Source organism: Palaemon carinicauda, chromosome 1, assembly GCF_036898095.1.
Source record: "Palaemon carinicauda isolate YSFRI2023 chromosome 1, ASM3689809v2, whole genome shotgun sequence".
Taxonomy (NCBI): Eukaryota; Metazoa; Arthropoda; class Malacostraca; order Decapoda; family Palaemonidae; genus Palaemon; species Palaemon carinicauda.
The window spans coordinates 10,645,320-10,659,379 of record NC_090725.1 but is presented as its reverse complement, the minus strand read 5'-3'; the positions used below and the strand labels follow the sequence as shown (position 1 = coordinate 10,659,379).

General features: G+C 40.5%; 1 protein-coding gene across 6 annotated transcripts in view; it reads right to left on the bottom strand.

Annotated features, from left to right (window-relative positions):
* l(2)k05819 (transmembrane protein 94-like protein l(2)k05819) overlaps nucleotides 1-14,060 on the bottom strand; it is a 420,286-nt gene that overhangs the window by 37,223 nt on the left and 369,003 nt on the right. For all 6 annotated transcript variants that reach the window (XM_068379965.1, XM_068379935.1, XM_068379940.1 and 3 more), the window contains one exon: nucleotides 11,610-11,703. In XM_068379965.1, the coding sequence (XP_068236066.1) occupies nucleotides 11,610-11,703 (94 nt within the window). The remainder of the gene's footprint in view (nucleotides 1-11,609; nucleotides 11,704-14,060) is intronic.

Here is a 14,060-nt window from a genome sequence, read left to right as displayed (position 1 = left end):
CACTTGGGAGCCACTAGAGCTGCTGTTCCCCTGAAAGTCCATAGTTTGTTCAGGACTTTCTGTAGGAGATTGAATGGAGGAAATGGGTAGATGTGAGACCACTGATTCCAATCCAGAGACATCGCATCCATTCCTGTCGCTTCCGGATCTAAGTTTGGTACTAAATACCGGGAAAGCTTCTTTTTGAAGTTTGTCGCAACAAGATCGATTTGCAGTTCTGGGACTTGCTCTAGAACAAAACTGAATGATTTTTGTCCAGGGACCATTCTGTTTCCAGAGGCTTAAATCTCGACAGGGCGTCCGTCGTCACATTGCAAACCCCTTCGAGGTGAACTGCTGAGAGATGCCAATTCCTCGGTTTTGCTAAAGAGAGGATGGCTAGGATCACATGGTTGATCTGAAGAGATCTGGAGCCCTGTCTGTTGTCACAGTGTACTATCGTACTGTCATCGATGACTAATTTGATTCCCTTACCTCTTTAATGTTGCTGATGAAGTTCAGCAAGAGTTGATTAGCTACATCATTTTTCATATGGCAGCGTCCTTCATTTGCTTGTAAGCTCAGCCACTAGCTCATTACAGGATATCTTCAGAGACTTAACTGTAAATGCTAGTACTGTACTTATACTGCAAAACCACAACACAGCAGCTCTCGTACCAGTTGTAAATAAAGAGGAAAGAAAATAAATAATGTCTCAATTTACATTCTATATAGGAAGATGAGGATGAAGAAAATAGAAAACATCATATGTGATGAAATAGCTCCCTTTTAAACCTTATTGCTCAAGGTAAGTTGTGATGGTACTTTTTCTTCCAAGTATTTGGAGACCTACTTTCAAGACCACATATACCCCTCTTTTCTCTCTTTTTTGGTGTGGATAGAATTGATAATTGTTGTCTCAAATGCACATAAATGATGGTAATTTTGGTTCTTGTTCACTGTTGAAGCCTTCTATATCTCAGACATTTTTACTTGTATAGGTCTAATCAGTTACCTATTTTTTTTTTCTAAATTATGATTTAATCTCTTTCCTTCAGCACATCATTACTATTAATTCAAAAAAATCTTTAAATGAAGGGTTTGCAAGTTGGTTGACTAAAGTAATGATGTTTGTGGGCAATAAAGTAGGAAGTTTTTCTAAACACTTTCCTTGGTAAATTATATAAGGTTATTTCCAATGTTATACGAAAATGTATACCTTCAGGATTTAGATTCAATTTTCTATTATCTGACCTGTTCTGATAATACTGTTTCAGAAGGGGCTTCAGAGGTTGTATCAGTCTTTGCGTGTTTTGTAATTAAGAAAAGAAAATAGGAATGAGTCTCAATGGTGGGTAGAAAGTATAAGGCAGAAAACATTCATTAATTTCTTCCCTATTTGGGGCTGTTGTAGATGCAGAAAAAATGTGGATAAAGTGGCTTCTCAGGTGGACACCAGAGCTCAAAATGATGCTTTGAGGTCTTTTTCTAGGATGTCCAAGCATCTGCCTCTATACCAGCAGCTTCAACCTCCTTAGAGATGTTGCCAAAGAGTGGCTTTCATACCAGTGGTAGTTGGGATTCCTCTATAGTTGATGTTCCGGAAGAGCTGTCAACTGGACTTAAACCTTCTATCACTGAGAAAGTCTTCATCCGGGTCTGTGGTTCCTTCCTCTCTCATCTACGAGTAGAAGCAATATGAACATCTTTTGAATATAAAAATATAAAAATTATCACTATTCAATACTGAAAGACCTCCAGTAGTCATACTCATCTTTATTTTGGAATTTATACATAGTTTTATAGTCTTTAATGAGTTTATGTTAGGAACACTTCAAAAAAGCTTAACAAATCAGTGAAATGCAAGCAATATCTTTTAAGATAGTCAATGGTGATCATTGGACACTTTTATCTCTTGCCTGGTTCAGGAGCTAAAGAAAATTTACATTTTAAAGTTTACAACATTTCTTTTTTTTTTTTTTCATTTTCTATCTTTACAAAAGATGACTGTTTTTTCATGGGATAGTTTAACCTGTCCAGTAAGAGTCATTCAATTAAATTTTGACAATTCTATAGACATTTGAGTTAATGTACCTCATATGTTTTGTGGTATTAGAATTACAGCACGACCTCTGTCCAAAAGTACTGTATCATTCAGATTACTGTTTAGTTACTTAGCTGAAAAATAATGGGATCCAGATCAAATGAAAGATTTGAAAAATGTTATTTTTATAATAAAATAAATTTTTGAATATACTTACCCGGTGATTATATAAGCTGCAACTCTGTTGCTCGACAGAAAACTCTACGTAAAAAATCCGCCAGCGATCGCTATGCAGGTAGGGGGTGTACTTCAACAGCGCCATCTGTCGTGCAGGTACTCAGTACTCAATGTAAACACAGAACTCAATTTTCTCCTCGGTCCACTGGGTCTCTATTGGGGAGGAAGGGAGGGTCCTTAATATATAATCACCGGGTAAGTATATTCAAAAATTTATTTTATTATAAAAATAACATTTTTCAATATTAAACTTAGCCGGTGATTATATAAGCTGAATCACACCCAGGGGGGTGGGTAGAGACCAGCAATAATTGTTTACATTATTATGAGCTAAGGATTTTTTATTTCATTTTAGCAGTTATTCAAAATAACAAACATAAAATAAATAATTACCTGGTAAGGAAGTCAACTTAAACAATTACTCTGCCTTTTTAAGTACGTCTTCCTTACGGAGCCTCGCGATCCTCTTAGGATGCTGAGCGACCCCTAGGAGCTGAAGTATCAAGGGTTGCAACCCATACAACAGGACCTCATCAAAACCTCTAATCTAGGCGCTTCTCAAGAAATGACTTTGACCACCCGCCAAATCAAGTAGGATGCGAAAGGCTTCTTAGCCTTCCGGACAACCCAAAAACAATAATAAAACATTTCAAGAGAAAGATTAAAAAGGTTATGGAATTAGGGAATTGTAGTGGTTGAGCCCTCACCCACTACTGCACTCGTTGCTACGAATGGTCCCAGAGTGTAGCAGTTCTCGTAAAGAGACTGGACATTCTTAAGATAAAAAAGACGCGAACACTGACTTGCTTTTCCAATAGGTTGCGTCGATTATACTTTGCAGAGATCTATTTTGTTTAAAGGCCACGGAAGTTGCGACAGCTCTAACTTCGTGTGTCCTTACCTTCAGCAAAGCTTGGTCTTCCTCATTCAGATGGGAATGAGCTTCTCGTATTAACAGTCTGATAAAATAGGATAAAGCATTCTTTGACATAGGCAAAGATGGTTTCTTAACTGAACACCATAAAGCTTCAGACGGGCCTCGTAAAGGTTTAGTTCGTTTTAAATAGAACTTAAGAGCTCTTACAGGGCATAAGACTCTTTCTAGTTCATTTCCAACCATACAATAAGTTTGGAATATCGAACGATATTGGCCAAGGCCGAGAAGGCAGCTCGTTTTTGGCTAGAATACCAAGTTGTAGAACATGTAGCCGTTTCGGATGAGAATCCGATGTTCTTGCTGAAGGCATGAATCTCACTGACTCTTTTAGCTGTGGCTAAGCATACCAGGAAAAGTGTCTTTAAGGTGAGATCTTTCAGGGAGGCTGATTGTAGCGGTTCGAACCTGTCTGACATAAGGAATCTTAGTACCACGTCTAAATTCCAACCAGGTGTAACCAAACGACGCTCCTTCGTGGTCTCAAAAGACTTAAGGAGGTCCTGTAGATCTTTATTGTTGGAAAGATCTAAGCCTCTGTGACGGAAGACTGATGCCACATGCTTCTGTAACCCTTGATAGTGGGAGCTGAAAGAGATCGTTCTTTCCTCAGATATAAGAGGAAGTCAGCTATTTGAGTTACAGAGGTACTGGTCGAGGAAACGGATACTGACTTGCACCAGTTTCGGAAGATTTCCCACTTCGATTGCTAGACTCTAAGGGTGGATGTTCTCCTTGCTCTAGCAATCGCTCTGGCTGCCTCCTTCGAAAAGCCTCTAGCTCTCGAGAGTCTTTCGATAGTCTGAAGGCAGTCAGACGAAGAGCGTGGAGGCCTTGGTGTACCTTCTTTACGTGTGGCTGACGTAGAAGGTCCACCCTTAGGGGAAGTGTTCTGGGAACGTCTACTAGCCATCGAAGTACCTCGGTGAACCATTCTCTCGCGGGCCAGAGGGAAGCAACTAGCGTCAACCTTGTCCCTTCGTGAGAGGCGAACTTCTGCAGTACCTTGTTGACAATCTTGAACGGAGGGAATGCATATAGATCTAGATGTGACCAATCTAGGAGAAAGGCATCTATATGAACTGCTACTGGGTCCGGGATTGGTGAGCAAAATATTGGGAGCCTCTTGGTCATCGAGGTTGCGAAGAGATCTATGGTTGGCTGGCCTCAGGTGGCCCAAAGTCTCTTGCATACATCCTTGTGGAGGGTCCATTCTGTTGGAATTATTTGTCCCTTCCGACTGAGACAATCTGCCATGACATTCAAGTTGCCTTGGATGAACCTCGTTACTAGTGATGTGTCTAGACCTTTTGACCAGGTGAGGAGGTCCCTTGCGATCTCGTACAACGTCAGAGAGTAGGTCCCTCCTTGCTTGGAGATGTACGCCAAAGCCGTGGTGTTGTCCGAGTTCACCTCCACCACTTTGCCTTGAAGGAGAGACCTGAAGCTTTTCCAGGCCAGACGTACTGCCAGTAGCTCCTTGCAGTTGAAATGCATTGTCCTTTGACTCGAGTTCCATAATCCCGAGCATTCCCGACCGTCTAATGTCGCACCCCAGCCTACGTCCGATGCGTCCGAGAAGAGAACGTGGTTGGGAGTCTGAACAGTCAGGGGAAGACCCTCTCTTAGGTTGATATAGTCCTTTCACCAAGTCAGACAAGACTTTATCTTTTCGGAAACCGGGATCGAGACCGCTTCTAGCGTCTTGTCCTTTTCAAGTGAAAAGCTAGATGGTATAGAAGAGGACAGAGGTGTAGTCTTCTTAGTGACACAAATTGATCCACGGATGACAGCGTCCCTACCAGACTCATCCACAGCCTGACTGAGCAGCGTTCCTTCTTCAGCATCTTCTGGATGGATAGCAGGGCTGGGGGCTGATCGTCTTGTTCAGCAACGTCCTCATCAGAGGCTTCCTCATCCGAAACTGATGAGGAAACGGCAACGGAGTGGGCAACCTCTGACTCGCTGAATCCCGTCGCACTGGTGGATGCGTGACGGAGCCGGACGCAATATCATGGAACTGCTGCACAGTCTGTGAACTGTCAACAACCATGGGTGCGCGAGGAAGTACAGCGTCAACCCGAAACTGTCTAGACCGTCTGGGTTGTGCAGTCAACACCCTACCGGGTTGCTGAGGTTGACGCACTGCGTCACAACAAGTCACCTCTGCTGGTTGTTGAACGTCCTGAACGTCAACAACCACCTCCGAGCGTCGCTTAACGTCAACGTGCGGCTGGCAACCCACACTGGGTCGCATCGGTGGAGGAACCACCTCAACTGGCAGACGCGAGTAGGTTACCTCAGCGTCAACAGGGCGCACAACCGACCGGTTGGAAGGTTGTTGGCCAGAAGGAGGAACCACCTCAACTGGCAGACGCGAGTAGGTTACCTCAGCGTCAACAGGGCGCACAACCGACCGGTTGGAAGGTTGTTGGCCAGAAGGTTCTTCTCCGCATTTAAGTCCTCTATCAAGGACGCAAGCTTGGACTGCATGTCTTGCAGCAAAGCCCATTTAGGGTCTACGGGAGCAGGTGTGGCAACAGACGGGGTTAGCGACTGAGGCGGAACCGTTTACCATCCCTGAAAGCCTTGTTATGTGTGACATAATAGTACAGCAAAACTTCAAAGGCTCGACAAAAGCTGAGAAGTTGACCTGTAAACAACTTGGAGCGTCTCCTGGCTAGGCGCCAGGGAGAGTCTACCAGAATTGAGAAGTCTATCTGGGCAGAGGCATGAACTCTCAAGCCGAGAACTTCTCTCGTGTCATATCAGACTCTCGCTCTATAAGCCAGTTTAAAAGAAGGGAAAGCAAAGGCTGTATCCCCCAAACTCCTCCTGGTGATATACCAGTCGCCTAACCAACGTAAAGCTCTCTAGGAGAGCGAGAGAGCACTAGCTTAAAAACAACGGCTTCGAAGTAGCTAGGCCTAGTGTAAGCTCTGACGTTTAGGCGAACGAGGAGCAGCAGTTACAAGATCCGGACGAAGATCCTTAAAAAAATCATCATGATTTAATTAAAGTCCATAGGAGGCTAAGCAGCTTAAGGCTTCTCTCCATCTGACAGAGTCCTCAAGGGAATATCAGTAGGAGGGAGAACAGCAACTTCCTCATCTACAGGAACCTTGTCCGATAAAAGCTGAGTCTCTCACTGGTGCATTAGTAGCGGACCAGAACGCAACGTCATGTAACTGCTTGACAGTCTGTGAACTGTCAACAACTGAACTGTCCACCACAACAGGTGCGTGAGGACGTACAGCGTCCACTCGAGACTGCTTTGACTGTCTAGACTGAGCAGTCAAAACAACTCTAGAATGCGGAGGTTGACGCACCACGTCAAAACAAAACAACTTAGACTGTTGTTGTACCTCGCGAACGTCAACGGAAGGTTCCGTGCGTCGCTGAACGTCAACATGCGGCTGGCAGGGTACACTGGAACGCATGGGTGGCGGGACTCTCTCAGCTGGAGTGCGGCAGAAGGTCGCCTCAGCGTCCACAGGACGCACAATCGTGGTTGGTTGTAGGCTAGAGGTTGGTGCAGTATCAACCTTCTCCGCACGAAAGTCCTGCATCAATGACGTTAACTGAGACTGCATGGTCTGCAGCAAAGACCACTAGGGTCTACAGGAGCAGGTGCGGCAACAGACGGTGTGACTGCCTGATGCGGTACCGCTTTGCCTCTCTTAGGAGGTGAGCAGTCGTCGGAAGACTGCAGCCAGTCCGAACTGACCCAGTGGCTACAACTGGGCCGTTGGACTTGCGCGGAAGGGACCGACTTGCGCTTAATAAGCCGCGAGACCTTGGTCCATGGTTTCTTACGAGAAACCTCTTCCGCAGACGAGGAATAAATGGGCTCTCTCGTCTTTGTGTGGGTGGGGCGATCTTGGGTAGATACGCCCGAAACCACGGAGGGAAACGTCTGTTCGTTGATCAAGGCCTCTCGAACCCATAAGTCGTTCGACATTACTTCTCCCCTGGGCTTGGGAGCTTGCAAGAGGTCCCGGACTAGGTGAACGACAGGCACGAACAGACGAACCCTCGGACGCAACACTGTAACACTTTGCGCATATCACTTTATCGATTTTCTGTTTTGCACTTATTTCACTGAAATCGAAACTTTTACTGATTTCTACCTGAAACACGCAATTCTACCCTTCATTAAAAGGTAGTAATTGCGAAATCAGTCGTATAATGCAGCTCATTAATACCAGCAAAAAACAGAAAACATATATTAAGATAAAAAAATCAGTGGCTGGGAAAGAGACTAAACACTAGTTCATATAAACTACGTTTTCAATCTCTCACCGCACATAGCCTGGGGACGAGAATAAAAACCTAAAAACGTTTTACCTTCCTCCCCGTACAGAGACTAGGGACGAGAGTAACACGAGAACAACGTTACCCGCTTGAACGGAACGTTTTCTCTCCTCTCTCTCCCTCCGTCTCTATCTCTCTCTCTCTTTCTCTCTTGATTTCGCACCTAAGAGAAGAGCCCAATTATATATCGTCAAAAAAAAACATGTTATTTGACTAAAGGAAAAAACTGAAAGGTTTTCCAAATAAAAAGTTCCTTTAAATTAGAATTTAAAACATTTAAGCTAAGAAAGAATGAACAAAACGTCAGAATCGATTTACTCTTACTGCAAAGTGAAACCGAGATACACTCTCTCTCTATCGTAACGATAGAGCGCATGTTGAACGTCCTGAACGTCAACAACTGCGTAGCCTAAAAAACTAAACGTTAGTTCATCTTTGAAAACAGTACGAAGACTATCAAAGAAATTCTTTCATAAAACATTACATTAAAAAAGTTTTAAATTCTTTAAAGGCTAAATACTATATAACGGGCTCAACGTTGATTAACTTCGGTTCCAAGTTAGGACCGCCTACTATCAGGAAAGGTCGCATATAAACAAAACATTAAAATTTATTTTTATATGTTTATAATAAATGGAAAGTTAATCGAAGAGGCCTAATAAAGGCGGAGAGATATAAAATATATAGATCTATAACGTGATAAGAAAAATTACTAAAAACCTAAACACACTTCCGTGTAAGGGAAGGGTCGGCCATTTAAAAGTGAAAGAGAGTCCATACTCTCTTTGTCACCATAATTAAATCTATCCAAAACGAGTTCAAGTTTTGAGATGAAGATAAAACACCTGCATAGCGAAAGCTCAAAACTAGAATAGTGTACTCCACCAAATAGTTGTGAAAACAAATCCAGTTAGTAACAGCGAATTAGTAGGTCTTGCCGGTAGCCCGACAGAGAGAAAATTGAGTTCTGTGTTTACATTGAGTACTGAGTACCTGCACGACAGATGGCGCTGTTGAAGTACACCCCCTACCTGCATAGCGATCGCTGGCGGATTTTTTACGTAGAGTTTTCTGTCGAGCAACAGAGTTGCAGCTTATATAATCACCGGCTAAGTTTAATATTGAAAATTAAGATTCCTGATATGAGAAGTAGCTACATCAGAAATTTTTGCAAAAATCTTTAATTTGAAAGGGTCTAGCAGCAACTCAATGGCATATCAAATAAGTATTTGCAAAACCCTATCTTAAAAGAGTCCTGGTTTATATGTCATGATTGTCCTCTAGTGGCTGCCGGAGATGTGGTCAGGTAGTATTGTAATTTAAGTAGTTAGTTCAGTAGAATTATCCTTGGGGGTTGCAGTCTAGTAGCCTTTCACTTTTACTTTGTTGGTTCTTATGAAATTATAAGTAATAAATGTTTTTGGTATGTAAGTGAGTAATTAAGAGATGAAGTAATTTTCAAATGTCAATCTGGAGTTTAGAGTATACATAAGATATTACCGCTAGAGAGTTCTTGGGACCTTTGACTGGCCAGGCAGTACTACATTAGATACCTTTCTCTGGTTCTGGTTCTGGCTCAATTTGTCTTTGCCTACACATATAGAAATAGTTTGGCCTATTCTTTCCACATTCTCCTCTGTCTTTATACACCTGAAAATACTGAGATTACCAAACAATTCTTCTTCACTTAAGGGGACAATTTGAGGGTTATAGTATTTATGCTCGGATTTAAATGAGATTTGATACACACATTAAGTACCTTACAGTAAAGCTTCTCCCCAAATTTTATTACTATAGCTTTTTAATGGAGTTTTTTTTTTTTTAAATTGTGTTTTTTTGCAATTTTCAAAGCAATAGAACTCAAAAACTATAGGGAATATAAAATTCAAATTCAAATCCCTTATTATATGCATTAAACGGAAAATAGATATCTTAACACATTTTTAAGAGAAATCACGCTTCATTTTTTTTTAATTTTTGAAAAACACTCAAAATTTTGGAAAAATTTTCATAAAACATATTATGAAAAAAAAAATAATAAAAATTTTATTTAGGCCATATTTTTTATACATGCATTAGAAGTATTTTGCAATTAACAAAACTGTTTTATCTTTATAAATAACCGAGTTCTATAACTTTAAAGTTAAAAAAACAAGTTTTGAGATAATCGCAGTTAAAGATTAAATGTTGTAAATTTAATTTCTTTTAACCATTTTTTCCTCTAATGTGTTCTAATTAATGTTTTATTGGTAATTTATGTTGTTTCCTATGATGTGTAACCTTAAAATGTAGAAATAGGATAAAAATGATAAAAATATATCATAATGAGCCCCAACCTTGTAGAAGGATTGCTGGTACCCAGTCCCCTCCCACCCACCTAGCTCGTGTTTAGTATACTCTTAGGTGATATGTATCTGAAGGGTATCATTTGGCACCACCAGACTCTTTGTAGCTGGGTTTGCAATCTAAAATGTCCCAGCTTCATAATTATGATTATATACCTAAACAATATGGGAAAACCAGACGAAACCAGACACACCATTCCTCACTCGTGTTTCAAGGCTACTGGCGGCTGTAGGGAGAACGCCAACTCGCCAAGAGCACAGTTCTAGCTCATGCTGCCGGCAGAAGGGAAAAAGCTTGTACTATCACCAAAAACAAACAGATTGAAAATATCTAAATTTTTTGCTGAGATATTGATATCTGAAGTAAAGAGGTAAAATTACACCACCTGTCAGCTGCAGTTGGGCATTTAAATCCACAAGTATTACGCAATTAAAGGTCCGTGCGCCTGGCACCGATGCGTAACCACGGCAACCGACTTCGGGAATGCGTTTGAGAAGGGTATTTCATCATTATAAGACAATAAAAAAAAATTCCCATTTTTCATCATATAACCCTGAGATTGTCCCCTTAAGGGGTTAACTACTGCAATTTACACTCCAAAATCAAACTACTGTTCTCTAGTCCTGGGTAGTGCCATAGCCTCTGTACCATGGCCTTCCATTGTCTTGGATTAGAGTTCTCTTGCTTGAGGGTACACTCAGGCACGCTGTTCTATTTTATTTCTCTCTCTCTTGTTTTTGAAGTTTTTATAGGTTATATACAAAAAATATAATTTAATGTTGTTACTGTCCTTAGCATATTACATTTTGATTGTTTATTAATTATAGTTATCTTATTTCCTTGTTTCCTTTCCTCACTGGGCTATTTTTCCCTGTTGGAGCCCTTGGGCTTATAGAATCTTGATTTTCCTATTGGAGTTATAGCTCAGCTTGTAATAATAATAATAATAATACTAATAATAATAATAATAATAATAATTCAATAGTACTAAAGGTAAGTCTAAAATGTTATATTACTGGTTATAAGAAACTTAATGCCATATCTCATTTCTTCACCGGCTACCTAGCACCTTTAGAGTGTGGGAGTCAGCAGTATGAGCATCAGGGGAAGTTTACAGAAATAAACAAAATTTTTACCTTTTTTTTTTCTATACTCACCTGAGGTTCATATACATGCTCACCCTCCTTCCTACTGACTAGTAACACCAAGATGATAAGGAATTATTTCAACTTTAGGACTGAAGAAGCTATATGATATGGGCAGCATGTTATTGCTGGTTGATTGATTGATTGATTTGAGGTTTTCTGGCATCCTGAATGTTATTGCCAATATGAAATTTGCAGTGTTAGTCTGTCTCTAGACTATTTAAAAGAAAAACAATGATTTGCTTCTTGCCTATGCCTATGTTATTGCTGCTAAATCTCATTGCTTTACTAGAAGCATTAGTGTATTCCATGGAAAAACCCCCAGAAATTTCTGAATTTTAAGGAGTAACATCGACATTCTAAACTTTCAGTAATGAAAGCAATAAGAACATCAGGTGATTATAGCGGTAAAAAAAAAATCTTTATTAAAATTCCAATTTTACTTACGCAATGGGAATTAATTTCCCTTTTTGTAGAAAGTTTTCAATATACAATGTACAGCATTGAAATTCTAAGAAATTTCATTGATATAATTTTTTATTACTTTACATGAACTAAGGTAGTATATTACATACCTTATTTTTTCTCATGATAAATCAATTATACTTACACTACAAAGACACTTGCTGCCCACCACTTGTTGGTTAATGGATTTCTCTTCCAAAGCTGGTACATCCGATGAACAAAGGATACAGAGATCATACCTGGAAAGGGTAGATGAACATAACTTCTGGCCACTTGATATTTGAGTATCATATTTTGGTTAGGGTTAGTATAATGTCCTGTATTTCACACCATAAAAATGAACAACCATTACTTACCTGGTTCTACTGTATTTAATACTATAAAAAGGGTTGCGTTTTTCCTTTCACAAAGTTGGAGATTTTGAAAAAAGTCTACTGTATATGTTTTTTTAAATTTGGTATGAAAAATCTAACGTAAACTATTTCTAAAAACACAAATTTCTTATTTTACTTCTGCTTAATGCCCACGAACGAGCAATAAGTCAAATGCCTCGATGTTAAGCAAGGGGTTGTCTGCCACAAGAGAGAACCCCATGCACAGTAACCTATACTGTGTAACCCTACCTTTTAATGCCTTGGTAAGCTACTACAAATTAGCATATGCAAAGGCTGGGAGAAAGGGCATTTTCCATACACTGTAATATGAAAGATACAGCAGTAGAACTCAATACAATAATCCTTCCGTCATTTCATTATGGTTGTGGTACATGTAGCTACATGGAACTGTTAATGATTTGCAATTTGTGAGTCCCCAGTTCAAGTCCACTTATCAGCTAGATAAATTTCACTAATAAAGTACGAACTCACTGTCCCCATGGATGTTCATAGGTCTACTTGCTAAGTCAACAGCAACCAATGTTTGGCACCCAAGTCCAAACAGGGGTAGATGGATACCTTAGGTACTGACAATATAAGGGGTAGATGGATACCTTAGGTACTGACAATATGTACTTTAAAGTACTGTTCTTTCTCTAGACTATTTTACAAAAAAACAATGACTTGTTTTTTGCCTATGCCACTCAAGCAACCTTCAAACTGAAGATCCATAAAGTTTGTAATGTAAACCTATAAAAGTTATGCAAGTTGGTTATCTGTATGTCATCCATGTTTCCTGGAAATGCCAGCTTGATTCAAGATATAAGAAGTGAATTTCTTTAGGGATTACGGTATTTACATATGGAAATAATTCTTAGAGCTTATTTTGCCTATTATCCATGGAATTACATAACAGTTAGGGTGCTCATAACGTAATGCCAGTGGATAAGGTGGTTTTATTGTATTGTGTTAAGTTAATAGGCCTTCACCTAACTGCAGCATACAACTGGAAATTTATACTCTTAAAAATGTAGGCCTGCAACTTTCATAAACATATTAATCCAAGACTCATCAATGCCAACTTTTTAGAGGTATCATAACTATATCATACAGTATATATCACAAATTTTAAGTAATTTGTATTTTTCCTAACAATACTTACCGAAGAAACACTTTATAGGAGATTACTGGTAACTCCTCTCCGACGACCAGATTTTTACGTAGTTTCCCCCTACTTCCATGTTCTATACTGTCCTGAATAACGGGAAATAACATGACCTGGGGGCATTGCCCGGGCAGGTCGCCCGTCTTTGAGAAGCTCTCTCCAGTAAGTTTTATGTAATGAACAATACCACGAGGTCAGTGGGGCACTGCGGGGACGGTTGGGGGGGGCCCTAAACCGAAAGTGTTTCTTCGGTAAGTATTTTTAGGAAAAATACAAATTACTTAAAATTTGTGATTTGTTCCGACACAGAGACTTACCTCGAAACACTTTATAGGAGACTTACACCTTAGGAGGGGGGAGTGCCCTTTAGCCCTGACTCCGATGGACAGTAGGGAAAACTACGTAAAAGACTCATTAAGTGTGATATAACACTTACCCTTCTGCAATATCTTCGTTGTGCTTGATATGGCGAATTTTCGTCTTGTGTAATGAGCGATATTTCTTGATGACGACTGACGGTACGAGAGAGTTAGAAAAGGGAGGAAAATAGAACTCGGCTCCTTGTGTCTAGATACTTTATGTTTCGCGATTGAGCCTGGGGCTTGAGCCGTCAAACCGAATGCAGGGCTGAGATGACCGGCCCGATAGAAAACCCGTCTAGAGACTTTCTCGTACAGTCCTTGAGATAATGTGCGGTGAAGGTCGACTGGTTGGACCAAGTTCCCGCTCGAAGAACCTGCGCTACTGACATGTTCTTTTCGAACGTTAGAGAGGTGCTAATGCCCCGAACATCGTGAGCTCTGGGTTTCCCCGGTGTAGGAAGACCTTGTTTTAAGTAGGCTTGCGTGATCACTTTCCTGAGCCAGAACGAAACCGTATTTTTGGATATGTTTTTCTTTATTTTTCCCCATGAGACGAAGAGATTCTTGATAGACGGGCGGAGGTTTGCCGTTCTCTTAAGGTATTTCCTAATAGTCCTGACCGGGCATAATTTTAGGTCCTCCGGGTTTCCTTTATTCGGGATTGCCGGAATCGAAAAACTCTCAAACCTCGGATC